At 43.6% G+C, this 18496-nt stretch overlaps 1 protein-coding gene across 7 annotated transcripts in view; it reads right to left on the bottom strand.

Moving 5' to 3' along the window:
* CEP72 (centrosomal protein 72) overlaps positions 1-18496 on the bottom strand; it is an 80645-nt gene that overhangs the window by 36023 nt on the left and 26126 nt on the right. For 5 of the 7 annotated variants that reach the window (XM_053261381.1, XM_053261385.1, XM_053261382.1 and 2 more), the window contains 3 exons: positions 18015-18066; positions 13900-14109; positions 11558-11655 (listed from right to left, as the gene is read on the bottom strand). The exons of 1 other annotated variant lie outside the window; for it this stretch is intronic. In XM_053261381.1, coding sequence (XP_053117356.1) covers positions 11558-11655; positions 13900-14109; positions 18015-18066 — 360 coding nt within the window. The remainder of the gene's footprint in view (positions 1-11557; positions 11656-13899; positions 14110-18014; positions 18067-18496) is intronic. One more of the 7 variants, XM_053261383.1, reaches the window with a different exon arrangement.

The raw sequence follows: 18496 nt of genomic DNA, 5'->3' as shown, positions 1-18496 counted from the left end.
CTAGCGTCTCTAGCTCTGCCTGGGTCCAGTCTATTATTCCTGCAGTATATCTGATTACAGGTATAGCCCAGGTGTTTATGGCTTGTATGGTGTTCCCACCATTGAGTTTGGACTTGAGGATTTTTCTAACTCTGATGTATTCACTTCCAATTTTTCTCTTAACTTCAGTGTGTGCGATGTTATCAGCCTGGAGAATGCCCAAGTATTTGTAAGGTTCTTTCTCTTCCAGGTTCTTGATGTTGCTTCCATTGGGCAGTTCTATTCCTTCTGTTTTTCTTATTTTCCCTCTGTTCATTATTACCGTAATGCAGCACACTTGTCTAGTCCAAACTCCATTGCTATATCGCTACTGAATATATGGACAGTGTTTAGCAGTGATTCGATTTCTGAATGGGACTTTCCATACAACTTCAGATCGTCCATGTACAGCAGATGGTTAATTTTACTTGATGTTTTAGATGTTTGGTATCCGAGGCCTCTTTTGTTTAGTATTTGTGAAAGTGGGGTCATGGCGATTACAAACAATAGAGGGGATAGTGAGTCCCCTTGGAAAATGCCTCTTCTAATGCTAACCTGTCCAAGTGCCTCGCCATTGATTGTTAACTGTGTACTCCACATGCTCATTGCTTTTTTAATAAATATCTGAATGTTTTTGCTGACACCAGTTGTTTCTAAACATTTTAGTATCCATGTGTGAGGCAATGAATCGAAGGCTTTCTTGTAGTCAATCCATGCAACACTTAGATTTGTTTTTCTTCTCTTGCAGTTTTCTAAAATCATTTTGTCAATCAGCAGCTGGTCTTTTGTGCCTCTGGTGTTTGGGCAATTTCCTTTCTGTTCAACTGGAAGCTGTTTGTTAGTTAATAAGTGTTGCATTACTTCATCTGCTATTATTCCAGTTAATAATTTGAACATGATTGGCAGGCAGGTTATCGGTCTATAATTACTTGGAACTGCACCTTTTGCTGGGTCTTTCATAATGAGATGAGTTTTCCCAGTTGTTAGCCATTGTTCAATATCATCGCCTTTCATAATGTGATTGAACTGTTTTGATAGTTGTTTATGAAGGCTTGTTAGGTGTTTAAACCAGAAGTCATGCAGTTCATCGTTGCCTGGCACAGTCCAATTTTTAATTTTCTTTGCTCTTTCACTTATTAATTCTTGTGTTATTATTAGATCTTGCATTTGTTGGTTACACTTTTTGACCTCTTTCATCCAGCCTGCTTTTTTATTATAATCTATTGGATTGTCCCATAATTTCCCCCAGAATTGCACTGTTTCTTCTTTATTTGGAGTTTCTACATTTCTTGCAGTTTCTCCTTCTATGCTTTGGTAGAAACGTCTCTGATTCGACTGGAATTGGAGATTCTGCCAGTGTTGTGTAATTCTGGCTTCATATCTGCTAATCTTCTTTGACACTGCTGTTATTTGCTGCTTTATTATTTCCAGGGCTTCTCTAATTTTCCTTGAATCTAGGTGGTATTTTTGGATCAGATACTGTTTGGTGTTTTCATTCTTCAGCTTCTTGTCTTTCATATCTTTCAGTTTACTAGCATCTGATCTAAACCTGGAGATTTTATTTTCTAATCTAATCTTCCATTTAGGTGATGTAATGCTTTCTTTTTTTACAGGTCCACTGATCTTATATCCGAGCTCTTGTGTTGTTATTGTTGCTGCACTGTACATTAGTTGGTTTGTTTCTTGCAAATTATTGGTTGTTATTTCTGCAAGTGCAGCATTGACATCTTTTAATGCCTGAGCAAGTTGTTTTTTGGCAACTGTTTTTAGAGCGGGAAGTCGAACCCTGGTGGTTGTTTGGTTCATGTGCTCAGTTATTTTTTGCTTTAGTTCTTGTTGCTTTTCTGTTAAATGGCATTTGGGTTTTTGAGGTGAAGGCAAAGGGGAGGTTGCCTGGTTTTGATTTTGAAACAGTTCAGCAATGGTGGTATCTTCTATTTCCAACACCTCCTCCATCTGCGCCTGAGCAACTGCTTCAGTTGGTGGTAATTCTTCTTCCATGTCTTGAGCCTGTGTTGCTCTTTGCAGTTCTTCCAGCTCAACTCCTGTGAATATTTTATTTCTTATTATGTATCTTATCTGGTCTGCTAGCCTTTGTTCTGTTATTTCTGTTTCTGGATGCTTCTCTTTCCAAATTTGGTACATTCTTTTTAAATAACTTCTTCTAGTTGGACTAGACTTGTAATAGCAGATCATTATTTCCTTGTTGGCATTTTTTGTATATTTTTTTCGGTTAAGCGACGTTTCTTCCAGTAGCTTTGCTGTCTCCAGCCCTGGTTGCTCAACCGAAGATCCTGAGTCCTGCAGCCCACTTGCCACCAGATGTCCAGGGACTATAGCACCTGGCGCGGTCCTTGTTGACCCGGGCGACGACCGATCCGGTATAGATTTATTAAAGTTACGTCTCACCATAGTGTTGATGGGAGAGGCACTCTTTGTCTGGCTCCTCTGGTGAGACCTGTCCAGTATGGTTGGACCTCTGGCATAGCTCTCACCTTCATCAGAGCACACAAGCCCCACAACCACGCCAAGGTAGTGCCTCACTGGGGGTTGTTGTTGTTGTTAATTTTTTTTTCTTTAGTAACTAGTTGAAAATAAGAGTTGTAGAATACCAGGTGAAGAAGAGATTGGAAATAGTCAAAAATAATAGGAATATAAGCAGAAGCGAAGAAGAGGCCTAGTAAACAAGGCCAGAACCAGTGAGCTGTAATGCGAGCCTTCTGGAGCAAAGGCAGGAAGTAGGAGATCTGCCCACATGCACTGGGTTAAGGATCTTCAAGTGTGACTACTTTCTGCCTTTTGGAGTATGCAGGGGGATGTAATCCCAAGCTTGGGTGACCTCCTACATCAGCAGAGAATACGCTGTTTTACAATAAAAGAAAGGATGCACCTTCATTCCCAGCATACAGCTGCCTAGCATGGCCGGGGGTGGTGGAAAGAGGGTACCCTATGCTCTCCAGCTTGTATAATGGCATGGATAAGTAAGTACCCAGTTACCTCGGACCCCCATTTCAAGATTAAGACTAAAAATTAGAACACACATCAGGGCCCCTGATCAGATATCAGTTCCCCATGAAAGTTTCAAGGGCTTAGACAGCTATGTAATGTATAATGGGCCCATCTCCAAACCAGGGGTAGGCAATGAGGCGGTTCCCACAATCAGTGGGAACCGCCAGATGGGGTTAAGCGGGGAGAGCGAGCTTAGTCCACTCTCCCCACAGACAATCCTGCAGTCTGCCCTGGGTGGCCAGATTGGCCACCCATATGACTGTTGGCTCCGTTACAGAGCCAGCGGGGCTTGCGAGTTCGGGAGCAGCGCGGCCCCTGGAAGTTCCAGAATGCTCTGCGCGAGCGCACAGAGATGCTGGAGAGACCCCTGAGCCAGGAGGCTGTTTTTCGCCTCCCGGTTGGGGGGTCTTCTCGCGAGTTGCCATGGCAACACACGATCCATTAACCCCAGTTAGCGGAGCGCTCGCTCTGCTAACCTGGGCTAAGGGGAGGGGTAGTTAGGGCGGTTTGCTACCGGGAGCCACTCGATTCCTATGGCAGCACATGATCGCCGAAAAGAGGGCTAGGCTTCTTTAGCCTGCTTTTTGGAGGTTGTGAGAATCGCCTCAATGTGTGGCTCTCCAGATGTTGCTGCACTACAGCTCCCATCATCCTCAGCTGTAATAAATTGTGGTTGAGGTGAAGGGAGCTGTAATTAAGCAACATCTGGAGAACCACATGTTGCCTACCTCTGCTACAGACAGACAAGGGCTTTTAGGAATATATGAACAGAAACAATTAGCCATGCCAAGTTAATAAAACTGTCTGTTTCTTGGTGCACTAAATGCCACCATGGAAAAAAAATAAACACCAAGACACTGAAAAATACAAAGCTAGGGAAGCCCTTGATTGATATATCAAATTAATTTGGCTTGGTATGCTATTCAGTAAACAATGACTTCCAACTGATGATCCAGCATAAATGGGGAAATAAGCAAGGGATATCATATGGGGACCACACCTGACAGCAACATTGTGAAGAATGCAGGCAACAGGGACACCATATGATGAAAAAAGGCATATGATGAAAAAAGGCAATAGGCATGGGAGAGTGGTGGTTTGTTAGTGATTGGCTGGTTACAGCTCTCACCTCCTCCTAAATGATCTTTTGTTGGGATCATAACCTGGGCAAACAAGGGAGCTGAAAGAACTAAGCCTAAATGCCTTGTGGTTCTTTGAACAGTACACCTGGGTAGGTGCGGGCCATGAACGCACTTCCAGGGGTGGGGTGGGAGGCTTCCTTAAGTGTAAACGGAGTCGGTGCTCCGTGCTGCCCAGCAGCCCCCACGGCGGGGAATCCCCTCTGCTACTCACCTGGCTCCCATGGAGGCGAGCCCCCGCCAGTGGCCAGGTGAGTGGCAGAGGCGATTCCCCACTGCGGGAGCTGCTGGGCGGCACGGAGCACCAACTCCGTTTACACATAAAGAAGCCGCCCGCCGCAGAGGCACATTCACGGACCACGCCTGTACTTGGACTGAAGTTGTGCAGCCCTGTGCTAAACTAACACCATGCAGGGGAAGTACTAAAATAGAATGTGTAAGAGTAATGGGGAAGTGGATGGATGCAGAAAGGAAAATGGGTGTGGGGTGTGGGGAGAGGGGAAAAAGAAAACTGAATTTAGCTGGGAAGAAACTCAGAACCGTGAGTAATGGATTATAAGATACAGGGATGTGAATCAGCTACCTGGAAGTGAGCTGAAAGGGAGCTAAAAGTAAAGAGTGGGAAAGAAATAGATTCAGTGGAACCTTCTGAGAAGCAGCCTACATTTTATGCTGCGAACGGATGGGCCCAAAAAATCATTTTGGGGATTTAAGATTGATTGAGAGATGTACCTAGTTTAGGAAAATAGAAGGGTTACAGGTTGTCTTTGTAGCATGTATAAGTTAGGCCTACAGAGTGTTGTCAATTTTGGGAAGGAAAAGTATTAGAATGGCTTATGCCCATAGAAGCCCTTAGGAAAAAAACATGCTTGAAAAGAAGTCTTAAAAATGGAAATATGCCCTTTGAATTACTGTGGCAGTAAGCAGATTATGTGAGCTACTATAATGGGAGGAACAACAACAAAACACCCCAAAATACAGACAGGATGCAAGTATTTGGTAAATGGGAAGATTAGACTTCAGTATGAAGCAACGTCCAGCAGTTAGCAAATTGTGAGTGCTTGCACTGACACCCCAAATTAAGGGAAATAGCAGAAGATTGTAAATTAGTGTCTCAAATGGTGAGGCAAGAGTAAGCATGCTTGTGGAAAAGTATATTCTTACCAGAAGCAATAAAAAAGTTGTCTCAAAAGGCTGGGATGTCAAAGATTTGGAAGATTCCAAGTGCAGTTTTCCATGATTGTGGAAACAACACGATCATCATTACCACCACCCTGTGCTCTTTAATTTATGCAGAGCAGAACTCAGTGTACCTCTTTGCAAGCCTCATGATAAACTATTTCTGATAAGGCTTGGACTTTTGTTCTAGGCACATTCACCAATTTGAGTAACAGATTTATAGGTCAAGGTTGCAGCTGTTTGGAAAGCAGAAACTCCCCTGGGAGGAGAGCTGGTCTTGTGGTAGCAAGCATGAATTGTCCCCTTTGTTAAGCAGGGTCTGCCCTGGTTGCATTTGAATGGGAGACTACATGTGAGCACTACAAGAAATTCCCCTTAGGAGAAGGGGGCCACTCTGGGAAGAGCATCTGAGGTTCCAAGATCCCTCCCATCTCCAAGATAGGGCTGAGAGACTCCTGCCTGCAACTTTCGATAGCTGTTGCCAGTCTGTGCTAGACAATATTGAGCTAGATGGACCAATGGTCTGACTCGGTATAAAGCAGTTTCCTATATTCCTAACTGGATGACAATTTAAGAATATTATGTACCATGAGAAGAAAAAGTGGACAAGGTATAAACAGTTCAGATAAATATTGCAAAGGGATGAGGAAGTGGAACTGAAAAATTGTGAGAATAAGTAGTAGCAATGGTATGTGAAATTTGGTAGGGAGAGGTAGAATGAATTGTTGGCACTTACCTAAAAGGTCATTTTCCTCAACGGTTAGGAGTATACCCATAGGTTGGGCTACTCCTCTTACTTGCTCCTGGGACAGGGCCAATAGCAAAGCAGCTCACATAACCCATGTAGGAGGGGCATATCCACTGCCTTCCAGGTTACAAGCCACTGAATTGCTCTGGTGCCAACATGCAACAACATAACAAACACTGGCAACCCAAACAATATAACCAAAGGAAGAGAGGACTCCCAAGAAATGGGTTATGACTAGCACAATACCTCAAAGATGACAGGCCCTCCCCAGAAAGGGAAACTGACCAGCAGCAGAAAGAAAAGACTTAGACAGACCTGACACTGAATTGGGCGGGCTGGATACACTCCTGACCACTGAAGAGAATGACCTTTCAGGTAAGAGCTAACTATTCATTCTCCCTCAGTGGAGGAGTGTAACCATAGGTCTGAACACGCAAAAACCTCTCCCAATTAATGGGGTTGTTTTTTCCCAAGGTCAGGCCCTCACTGAGGAGCCACCTTCTGAAAGACTCTTCTCAGGGGAAATTAAGGACTGCAGCTTAAAGTGCCAAGCAAAAGACAAAGATGTCCAAGTGGCTGTCCTGCAAATATCGATAAGTGGGGCCTGAGTGGAGAGTGCAGCAGATGTGGCAGTGCACCTAGTAGAGCTGGCTGTGATTCTGGTGGTCAAGGCATCTCTTGCTTCCACTCCTCCTGCACACACCTGGACAGGAAGCAGGGCAGCTTTGCATTCTCCAGTGTGGCAAATAAATCCACTACCAGCTGACTGAACCTGCGCACTATGCATGCAAAGGCCTGATCACTGAAAACCCATTCCGCCTGGTCAGTCTCTCTATGGCTTAACCAGACTGTTTAACACTCAATTTCTCCTGCAGATTGGATGTGAGAAAAGCCACAGTGGCCTCTGCCTATATTAAAAATCAGTTGTGCTTCTAACATCAGTGACCTGGACCTCATGCTGCCCTACCAGTTTATTTATTTATTTATTATTAAAACTTTTATACCGCCCTTCCAAAAGGCAGTTGACATGAATCTTGGTGGTAAAGTTGTCAGTTCTGATGAGCATATGATAATGCATCAAAACTGGCTGGAACTCTGGAAGGGCATTTTTAATAGCCTTGAGTTCCAACCTGTCGATGCTATGTTGCCTCTTCTCCCTGGACTACTGTCTCTGAGCTGAGCACAGGGCTGAAATGGTTGCTCCTTAGAGACTTGCAGATCTTTATGATCTTGTCCCTTCAGCTGGCACGCAGGGTTGCCAGGCCGCTGCTCCTATCTATAACAGCACCAAGGTGCTGGAATTGGGTGCTTGAAGACAGGAAACCCTTTTGCCTGTTCACGACAAATCCAAGCACTCTAGTGTCTGTTGGACATTCTTGAGACTTTGCTTTCTGGGGGTGTGTGTGATTGGATCAATAGCTCATATAGCTAAGGATGTAAATATAGGCCCTTGGCCCACAAATGCACCACAAGTACCACCATGACCATGGTGCAGGGCTCAGACTGAAGGGAAGTGCACAATGTTGGTAGCTGATTGTTGTACATGAACCTGAGAAACCTCCTGTTGGCAGGGTGAATAGGAATGAGGAGATATGACTCCTTGAAGACAAAGGAGGCCAAAATGTCCCCCTTCCGGAGAGATACTAAGATGAAGCGGAGTCTCAATCCGAAAAAATCCCTGTTCCTGATGAACTTGATACGGGATTTTAATATCAGTTCTTCTCTGGGCAATAAACAGGATGGTGTACACTCCCTGGCACTGCTCTGTAAGGGGAACAGTTGCCTGTATCAGGAGGAGATGATGAATTGCCTGAAATAGAAGCCTTTCCCCCCTCCCTCTTGTGGGATCTCAGGTAGAGAAGGAATCTATTTAGAGGCTGAATACTGTACTAGGGAGTACCCCTGACTGATTGTCTGCTGCACCCATTGGTCAGAGGGTGAGAGGTTCCAGTGGCAAAACTTTTGAAGCCTGCCCTCCAGTGGGGTCACAGTTTAATAGTCATTGAGAGATCTGTAGCTTGAACCCCCTATTGGGCTGAGAGTTTTGGATTCCCTAGAAGGGCAGTTTGGGCCCATTCCACTGACTTTGCTCCTGCCTGGGATGGTTGTGAAAAAGGGGGATCTGGGTGTCTGAAAGGAAGAATTGGATATTGTGTTGGTGTTCTTATCTGCTTTAAAAGGAGATGGCATGGCCTCTGACTTTAGTCTCAAGCAGAACCATGTCCAAACTTTCACCAAATAACTTGCCATCATTGAAGGGTATGGTAGCCAATGAGACTTCAGATCAAGTTTCCAACTCTTGAGGCTTAAGTGTTTCCCCACAGTCACATCGCATGCCAGGGCTCTGGCAGAAATCTGCATGCCATCCAGCACAGCATCTGCTGTGAAGGCAGTAGCTTTTGGCCCAGTTTGTTCAACCCCTGCCTCAGTTTGGAGTGGCCTGGAAGAACCCATTGCAAAGGTTCCTTAACCAAAACATGGATGCCCAGGTAGGTAAATATGGATGAGGCCTTGGAGGCTCTCAGGTCCAGGGCTGAGGCCTCTTGCCTCAAAATTGCATGGCACTTGTAAAAAAAAAAATTTTAATCACCAGATACCATTACATTTATAACAACCATCATTTTAAAAAGAAAAAAGAAGAAAAACAAGCCAAAACCTGTGACTACAAAACATTAGACACATAACACTCCACAACATAGAGTTCATTCTTAAATAAAAACATCTTTCCAAACTTGGATTAATTGGGTTGTCTCAAATTTACCATAATCTTTATAATTCAATAATAATAATAAATCCTGCCAAATCATAACAAGATTGAGATGGAATTATACCTTTTCAGATATTTAAGGAACAAATCAGTTTTTCGGCCATTGCAATATACCAAAGGTTGTTATACTATTCTTCTAGGGATAATAATCACTCTTTCCAATTTTAGACTATGATCCATCTAGCTGCTATCAACATAAAGGATAGTACATCTTTAGATTTTAATGTCTCTAGTTCTCCTGAAGAAATACCTAACAATGCCAAGAGGGGATCTGGCCAAATGGCACTGCACCTTTTATCGTCTGAATTTTTCCACAGTTTGTCCCTCTCCTAGGGCAGTACCTGGCCTTTAACCAAGGTAGCCACAGGCACCTAGACCAAAATAACCCTCAGCATGTCCATGATCACCTTAGGGGACAGATACAAACATTTCATGGTACCTGAAGGGCCCCTGCCCTTGTCCAGGTTAGGCCACTATGAATGGATGATTTGTGTAAAAAGCTGTGGGCATGGGATAGTATCCTCAGTGGGCAGGGAAGGTGAAAAGACCTCATGGTTACCCTACAGTTCTATGGGTGGATAAGGCCTGCACATGGCCCACAGGAATCTTAGTGTAGACTGAGATTCCTGTGGGCCATGTGCAGTAACCCAGGAAAATCTCCCTGGAATAAAATCCTGAGAGAAGCAGAATGAACTCCCAAGTTCAAAGAGAGGGGGCTGGAGAAGTTTGAAGAGGGAATATGGGTGCCTCCGGCTTCCCCCACCCACTCCCAGATCACCTGGGTGGCCTAGACTCCTGATCAGAGCCCTTACTAGAGTGAACAGAGGCCTCTTGCATCTCCAGTGGTGGTCACCCTCTATCTGTAGAGAGCAACACTGCAGTCAGGGAGCTCCTGTCATAGAGGTTATTCCTGCCTTTTAGAAGACTCTCCTGAGCTGGTAAGAAGACTATTTCCTCACTTCTTAACCACTTCTAGGCCCAGCTTCTTGAGTCAAACTTCAATATATTCAGGGATTATATATTCAGCAACCAATTCTCCACCATTGGGCAGCACTGGGCTGCTGCTGAGCTGAAAGGACAAGTCGGGTCCTCTCCATTTGGGAGACCATGGCTGCACCTTAAGAGTCCCACCACTTCTTCAGTTGGGACTTAAAGAGTTTGCCTAAGGTTTACACAGCTCACAGTGTGTGTAAGAGACAGACTCATCGAAAAGGGAAGACTCTCGCTCACCGCTTCGCTCACACTCCACCATTCCAGCAATTAAACAAGGTTTGGTGGGCTGAAAGCAAAAATCCAGCTGGGTGATGCAGCTAGGGTTGCCAACTGTCCCTCATTACACAGGATGTCCCTCATTTCAGGGATGAAATGTTGGTCCCTATGGGGACAGCATTTGTCCCTCAATAGCATATAATTCAATTACATATACGTCAATGATACTCAGGCTCTTGATTACCACTACATACACCTCCCAGCTCTCCCCCACAAACTTGTGCCCCTCATTCTGGCAATGAAATGTTGGCAACCCTAGATGCTGCCATGTCCCTTCTTTTCTCTCCTAGAGACTCAGGGACAGACAAGGCACTGAGGCTCCTGCTCTGGAGCTAGACAGGGTGGAAGCTGGAAGGCAGTGGGTATGCCCCTCCTCCATGAGATGCTTTGCTACTGGCCACATCTCAGGAGCTGGTAGGAGGAGCAACCTGACTTATGGATACACTTCTCCACTGAGGGAGGAGGAGTTGTGGCAAAGGGGGTAATGGAAAACAGAGAATGTAGGACCAGTGTTTGGACAGAAATGTTGAGAAATAGTTTGAGATTGTGGTATAGAAAAAGAAAGAAAACAATAAGATGCAGTGCTGTGATGTGAAGAGGAGAAATCAAATAAAATACCAAGGGCATGTAGGAGAAATTGTACAGCAAGAATTATGTATTCCTATTCAGTGAGAAACAACTACTACTATTTATATACCACTTTTCAACAAAGTTCTCAAAATGGTTTATATAGAAAAAGTAAATAAATAAGATGTTTCCCTGTCCCTAAAGGGCTCACAATCTAAAAAGAAACAGACACCAGCAGCAGCCACTGGAGGGATGCTGTGCTGGGGTAGGATAGGACCAGTTGCTCTCCCCCTACTAAAGATGAGAGATCACCACTTCAAAAGGTGCCTCTTTGCTCAGTTAGCAGGGGAGCAGAAAGCATCTGGCAGCAGGAAGTAAAGTTGATCTTTTATTTTAAAGTTTTTGAAACTTCTCGGAGAGAGGGAATGAGTATAACAGAGAGAGGCAGAGACATTATGGAAGTTCTGAGAAGTGTGAAACATAACTTTTTGGGGAACAGAAGCAGTTAGGAAAAACGGGATTCCACTAAATGAGGAGAACTGAGAGAGTAGATATTTGTGCGCACATGCACGCACACTCTTTAAGAAAAAAGGATTTGATTACAAAGGAAGAAGGGTGGAGAAAGGGTCAGGATAGAGATACTGCAAGGAAAGTCAGTGCCTCTTTAATGAGGTACTAATTTTCATGTCAAGAAATTAGGAAGTGGAATGCCAATAAGGGAAGAATTGCACCAATTTAAGCTATTATTAGTGACAGACTGTAAAAATGAATCCGTGCAGATATAGAACTATAGGAGTCTTGAATATACAACTGATCCACTATACAAATGTAGCACAATCACTATTTAGGACGATAACCTACATCTTTGCTACTTAGCCTCTGCTTTTCAGGTCCATGTCCCTTCTGATCATGTCCCATTGTCTTCACAGAAGGCACCAATGGTTTATCCACTGGTGAGGCTACAAAAGGAGAAATATATAACTACTTCAACATAATGGCTTCATTGTAGATGAGAAAAACCTCTAATCATAGAATCTATTACATAGTCTCCTTCATAAAAAGGCCACATTGTGAAGCTTCATAAAAAGGCCACATCAACATTGACACTAATCAGATAATCTCAATGTAAGCTAAACTAGAAAGATTTTCTTCATATCAGATTGAAATGTTATAAACACACTGTTTTTGGAATAGTTTCAGAAAACAATCATTTGCTTTTCCAGATTTTGAAACAATTTTACTTTGGCACATCTGCCATTTGAGTCAGATAACATTTCAATATTTTCTGACAGTGTTATCAGTAGGACTTGATAGAACCTGAAGGTTATCTCAACAACTTATAGACTAGAAACAATTTTATTTTGACCTCATTCAGCCCATCTTTTAGTACACAAGTATAGTTAAAAGCAATTGGTCTCTTGAAGGGATCCTGTGAGAAGTACATTCATTCCTTGGCACAATGTATGCCAAGCCCCTGGTGGTGCAGTGGTAAAACTGCCGCCCTGTAACCAGAAGGTTACAAGTTCGATCCTGACCAGGGGCTCAAGGTTGACTCAGCCTTCCATCCTTCCGAGGTTGGTAAAATGAGCACCCAGAATGTTGGGGGCAATATGCTAAATCATTGTAAACCGCTTAGAGAGCTTATAGAACGGTATATAAATGTAAGTGCTATTGCTATTGCTATGCAACCTCAATGCCAGGCTGCCCAAACGCAGGAGCAGCCAGGGTCAGCCCACCAATGAGCCACTGTGAGATGGTGGATTGGACAGGATGGAGGGCAGCACCTTGGCCACAGGCACCCCACTGCACCTCCCTTCACCCTGCCTGCCCTGCTGCTGCTAATCTCCCTGCCCTGAAAGGGCGGGTGTGGAAAGGAGCAGCATTCTTTTAAAGAGACAGGAAATATGGGGAAACCAGCGGCCAATGAGTGTCAAGGTAAGGAGGGAAAGGGAGTGTGGGGAAGAAAGATACAGGCAAAGAGAAGGAGGGAAGGGGCTGTTTGTTGGAGGGGATGAGGAGGGAGGTCCAAGTTGTGGGGGAGGAGGCAGGAGGAGGAGCAAGGTCCATGTTAGGTGGGGAAAGGAAAATTCCTCCTTGGCATGCTTTATGTGCTATGGGAAACAGGTGCTCGTGACTGGGAGGGGAAGGAAAATTCCTCCATGGAACACTGCGTTCTACAAGCATGGAGATGGGGAGAGCAGCTCATCAAGCCATTTCAGGCACCAGCATAGCTTGCGCCAGTCCTTATGCACGTTGCTGCTGCTGCATCCAAGTGCACACAGCACTAATGCCTCAGAGACTCTGGAACCCACCAACTTTACCCTCTGCACACATGCATTGCCTGCCCTGCCTGTCATGGAAGGAGCCTAGCTAATTGTTGCTCCCACTTTGCTCTCCTCCTCTTATGTTTGAGATAAGGCAGCAGTGGTGGAAAGGCTGTCAGGGGAGAGGTGGTGGTTGTCACCACTGCTCACTGCAGCAACTGTTTGCCTCATTTTGAAGTTTGCAACCCTGGCCTTCTCTACTGAAGAAGAGAGACAGAAATTGCTAGAAAAAAGTTGAGTTAATTGGTTACATAAAGTACCATAAACAACAAATGGCACATTAGAATGCAGAAGATGGTACCATCAGCAAAAAAAAAAACCCCAACCCTGATCAGAGAACCTCTGAACAAAATTCAGCATAAAACATTTCAAGCAATTCTGGGGCATATAGTTACACTATGTATTACAGAACACCTCAACTTTCTATTAAGCAAGACAACAGCTCTTTGCAGAAGGAACAGGAGAAATAATTGCAGTTTCAAGCACTGTAACTAATTAGGAAAAATAAGGAACTCTTTTTAGATAGATATAGTAGAACTGCTACAATCACATGTACGTATTTATGCACAGTGAAGAATTGCATATATGAATCAACTTTAGACTAAACTAGATGCAATGCTAAATGGGTGGCAGCCACAAAAAATAGCAACCACACATCTAGCTCACCCAACTTCTCCATATCATCCAGAGGAACATATCAGTGTTCTGACATCACGAAAAACTGGCTGCCTCATAGGGAGGGCAAAACATTGCAACATCAAAGCAGAAGTTCTATAAGACAAGAGGGGGCAATAGATGTGTGGCTGTTGTGTTTGGTGGTAGCTGCATGTTTAGCTTCACATCTAACTTGGCCATGGCAATTCTACCAAACCATTTTACCTGGATGGGGTGTAAAATGAGCACTGGTTGCAATTTTTTCATATGCTTCAGCCTCATCATGGAACATCAAATTAGGGTCTCTCTTGGACAGTTCTTGCATTTTAGGGTCTAAAAATTTAATTTTGATGTCGCTCTTCCTTTTCTCACGCCCTTGGCCAATGCCATGGTGAACGACTAGTAAAGCTGGTGATTTAGGAAAGTTCTTACATTCTGGAGTGGGGGGAAACCAAAACAAATTACTACAGCATATTCTGAAATTCAGCTTTGTTATGTGCTAAGGAAAACAGAACATTAACCCTCATCCAGATTTGGGGTGGATTTCCACCTGCAGCTGCGTAAAAATGTGGAAACAAGCAAACCACTGCACTCCCAGCTATCCTCTTGTTGTCTTACCTGCATTCTGGTACACAATGTATCCACAAGTATGGTCCCTCATCACTTGTGATATTTATGTTATTAATAAAAATATGACGCAGGGTAGAAAACTCCCCCAAAATGAATGGGCTTTCTATGGTGGGGTGGTTTCTATCTCATGCCCATTTTAAGCCATTTGGAATGGGAATGACCATGCTTCTCTTTGGAAACTTCAGTTTTGTTTCCCTAGTGTCTCAAAAGTAGTTTGAGGCAATGCATAGTTCTGTGCTCTTGAGGTAGGGCAGATACAACAAATCCCTCCCATAATGCCAATCCTAGTGTTTGGAATAAATAAAGCATTTGGAAGCATCTGACCTCACAAAAGCAGGGATTTTAACTAGCAGAACAAAGTCAAAAGGATCACAACAGCAGTAACCATAACAAGATGTCAGCTTCAGTAAGCCTTGCATCAGTGGATCAATCATCCACAATATATCTCTGGTCTTCTTCCATTTCTCCTAGTGGGATACAGCCCAGAAGTGTGAGGGTAGGTTGCAGCCTGGTTCCAGGTGGAGAAAGCAAGAAGATCTAAAGGTGAGATGTGTGGCACTGAAAAGTCTGCTGAACCTCACTCATGTGCCAGTGAAGGTACCGAGACAATGTGTTACATGACAAGCAGAAATAACAAAAGGTGGTCTAAAACTAGTCTGCACAGTGGTGAGGTGGGGTCAGGGTCCTCTGTTGAAAGGCCAGACCAAGATAAGTTTAGTCCAGCAGAAGGCAGTAAGTGAAACAACTCCCTCCCCTACAATCAGAGAGAGGGGGAAATAACACACCATTATGAACGTTGAGGAAGGAATCAAAGTACTGCCTTAAATCCTGGAGAGCCACTGCCAGTCAGAGCAGACAATGCTGCTCTAGATGGACCAACTGTCTGAGTCAGTAAGCAGCAGCTTCCTATGTTCTGATGGAAGCACCTTGACCTAACTGAACTGAAAGTGTATCTTAGTCCTGCTAGTCCTGGCTGGTGTGTTTCATGCCAATCATGAAGTGCTGCGGGGACTGTGGGTAGTACATGTGGGGTCATCATATTTCTGTGTCACAATGCAGCTGAGATTATTTGAGAACATCACAAGTAATTTAAGGTTTGATGAAAAAGGGTCTGACCAGCAGATGTTACGTTTCCAAGGCACTGTCCTTCTGACAACACATGCCAAGCTAGCCAAAGAAGTATGGTTTGAAAATACGATGCTGCTGTGATGTAGAAACATCCTACCCACTGACAGGGTATGTTGACCTTGGGAAGCAAGCTGGAGGACTACAACAAAGCCAAATAGGCTTGCAAGTTGTGCAGCAATGAGTACAGCCATGGAACAACTCTTGGGGCTGCTTCCGGTGAATCGTCCCTCTACCTGCACTCCAAAACCGTTCTGAAGAGTAATGAAGATTCAGATGACATCTCTCTCACACAAAGAATTGTACCAATTGGTGCATCCACCACTGACATCAGGGCAGGTGTGTTTTTGTCAGAAACCTGATATTCTCACGTGTGCAGGGAAATGTTCATTTGAACCTGTCCTCAGAGAATTGTGGTGAGGGACAACTCTCCCCACCCCACCCTGTGTATAGCCAGCAGAGGTTATCCTGAGGATACAATTGACTTGTTTAGGCACTATGAAACACAACAAGCCAGACATACTCCCAGAGATGCAACCACATTCACAAAGGGAAGCACTATCATCTGTGTTTGACTTGGATGGACAGAAGACGTTGGTATTGTGTGTACTCAGGAGGTTTGTGCCCAGGACAGCTGACAAAAAACCAAGCAAAAGATATATTGATTGATGGTGCCTTGCCAGTAGAATGCACTTGACCAGCTCCCAGATTACATTTAGGTCAGTCACAGCGTGTCTTTTCAGCTGAAATTCTGAGAACTGAGTTGTTGCTGTATGGATCCTCATCAATGGGGGGTTTGAGGTATTCATTTTTCTTAGCTGAAAACTCACATTCTCAGTGAGTCGTGCAGTCACACAGGGTGCCATGCTTAGGATGTGGGGTCACCGCTGCACTCCCCTTGAGTGTAATGTTAAATTATTGTGGATTCGGTGGCCTACGAAAGTTGGGGGGCAACCAATGTAACCAATGGGACTACTCAGGAATAACAAGTCTTATTTGTTTGTAAAAATCATGAACATACTAGGCAAAAGACTGGTGAATGTGAAATTAATTTAGGTCCCTGAAGTCACAATGATGTCAAGAAACCAGTTTAGATAAATAAGTAGAATTATGTGGTAAAGTTACTCCAGTATTGAACCACTTTGGGCAGCTAATGGCAGGGCTCAGCACAAACAACAAAATCCTTACATATATAAACTAGCATGTCACAGAGAAGCGTTTGGCCAGTCAATTTTATATGCGAGGATTTTTCTTGCAGGAGATCCTTCAAACATGTACTTTTCTTTACAACGTATAGAATAAACTTTAAGACACATTTTTACCAATTATATAAAAACTCCAAGGGGAAAAAAGATTCACACTGGCTCTAAGACAGCAGATTCATACTATTTGCCTTGACTGAGCATGACTATCACATACCTTGGCAGTGGCAGTGGCCATGTATTAGGTAGAGATACATGCTTGAAAGAATGCACTAAACATGTACCACAAAGTTATGGTCAATCGGGACTCTATGGCACATACTCTGCATGCTTACAAACACATACAGTATTCATTTCACACTTAAGGACGTTTACCACTGCACATGCAATTGTGTCTATGAACACACATTTGCCACACAAAGCACAAACAAGGGTTAACCTAAGTGTAAATCTTGGTATTTATGCTTAAGCTGATGCAAGTTACATACATTTTTCACCGGCAATTTCTTTGAAAACTATCAATACATACATAGCAGAATATGTTATAGCAGAATCTTGGACCTGAATTTCTATTTAAAATCCACAGTTTTAGAGTCTTGTATTTCTCCACAAAACAATACACAGCAGACAGAATAGGGAGGTCATCAAATACAAATGAAGCCATCAAATCAGAGACAGGCAAGTTAAAGCCCATTAATTCCCAACATGCTTTGCATAACTCTGCATCAGGCTGTCGCCATTAGCCATGAACATAGGAACATAGGAGGCTGCCATATACTGAGTCAGACCATTGGTCTATCTAGCTCAGCATTGTCTACACAGACTGGCAGCGGCTTCTCCAAGGTTGCAGGCAGGAATCTCTCTCAGCCCTATCTTGGAGAAGCCAGGGCTTGAAACCTTCTGCTCTTCCCAGAGCAGCTCCATCCCCTGAGCGGGATATCTTACAGTGCTCACGTTTCTAGTCTCCCATTCAAATGCAACCAGGGCAGACCCTGCTTAGCTAAGCAGATAAATCATGCTTGCTACCACAAGACCAGCTCTCCTCTCCTTTTTAAAAGGAGGGTGGGGAACAGACAGGAACATAGGAAATAATAAAATAAGAGAGTGCAATTGAGGTTGTGGCAACTGTGCATTTGCCAAATGATACATGTTCATTTAAGTCATTTGAACCTCACTGTTTGTCAGTAAAACCAGTCAATACAGAAAGTTATAGCTAGAATTAGTACAGGACATCTCTATACTTGTGAACCTCAGCCTATGAAAAGCCACAAGGCTATGGCATTACATAACTGGACTGAAATCAGATAATTAGGACATCATCTATTTGCATTTTGCTGCACATTAAAACTAGAAGAGAAATGCACCAAAGTTAATATAACATACCTTTATCAGTTTCTGGGGCTTTCAACAACAGGTATGTATCTGCACAAGCATCCTGAATTTTAAAAAAATATGAAAAGAAAACAACAGATTTGTAAGGCAGCTTTCAGAGTACTAACTAGATAATGACCAATATAGGGAATGCAAGCTTGATTCTCTTTTTTACAATAAAATTAAGTGATCTTACAGCTGCTATTCTGGTTTGCAGTAAAAGTTATTAGATAATGTACTTCCTAGTTACAGAATCAATTGCACTGCATTGTCTGGCAGCTTAGGTGGTTTTATCTCTGAAGCAATCCTGTGAAGTCATACATGTAATCCAACAGGAATGTGGGCCCCGGTTTTAGGATCATCCCTGGAAAACTGGATGAACAATTCCCATATAGTTTCCCCTAAATCTACACACACAGGTGATCACTTCAAGAAGGCATCCTGTGACCACCAAATATGACATCAGAACCAGCTGGCAGAGAGAGAAGTGTTGA

Source organism: Hemicordylus capensis, chromosome 6 (assembly GCF_027244095.1).
Source record: "Hemicordylus capensis ecotype Gifberg chromosome 6, rHemCap1.1.pri, whole genome shotgun sequence".
Lineage (NCBI taxonomy): Eukaryota > Metazoa > Chordata > Lepidosauria > Squamata > Cordylidae > Hemicordylus > Hemicordylus capensis.
Note: the sequence above shows the minus strand (reverse complement) of the source record. Positions and strands in the feature narration are given on the sequence as shown.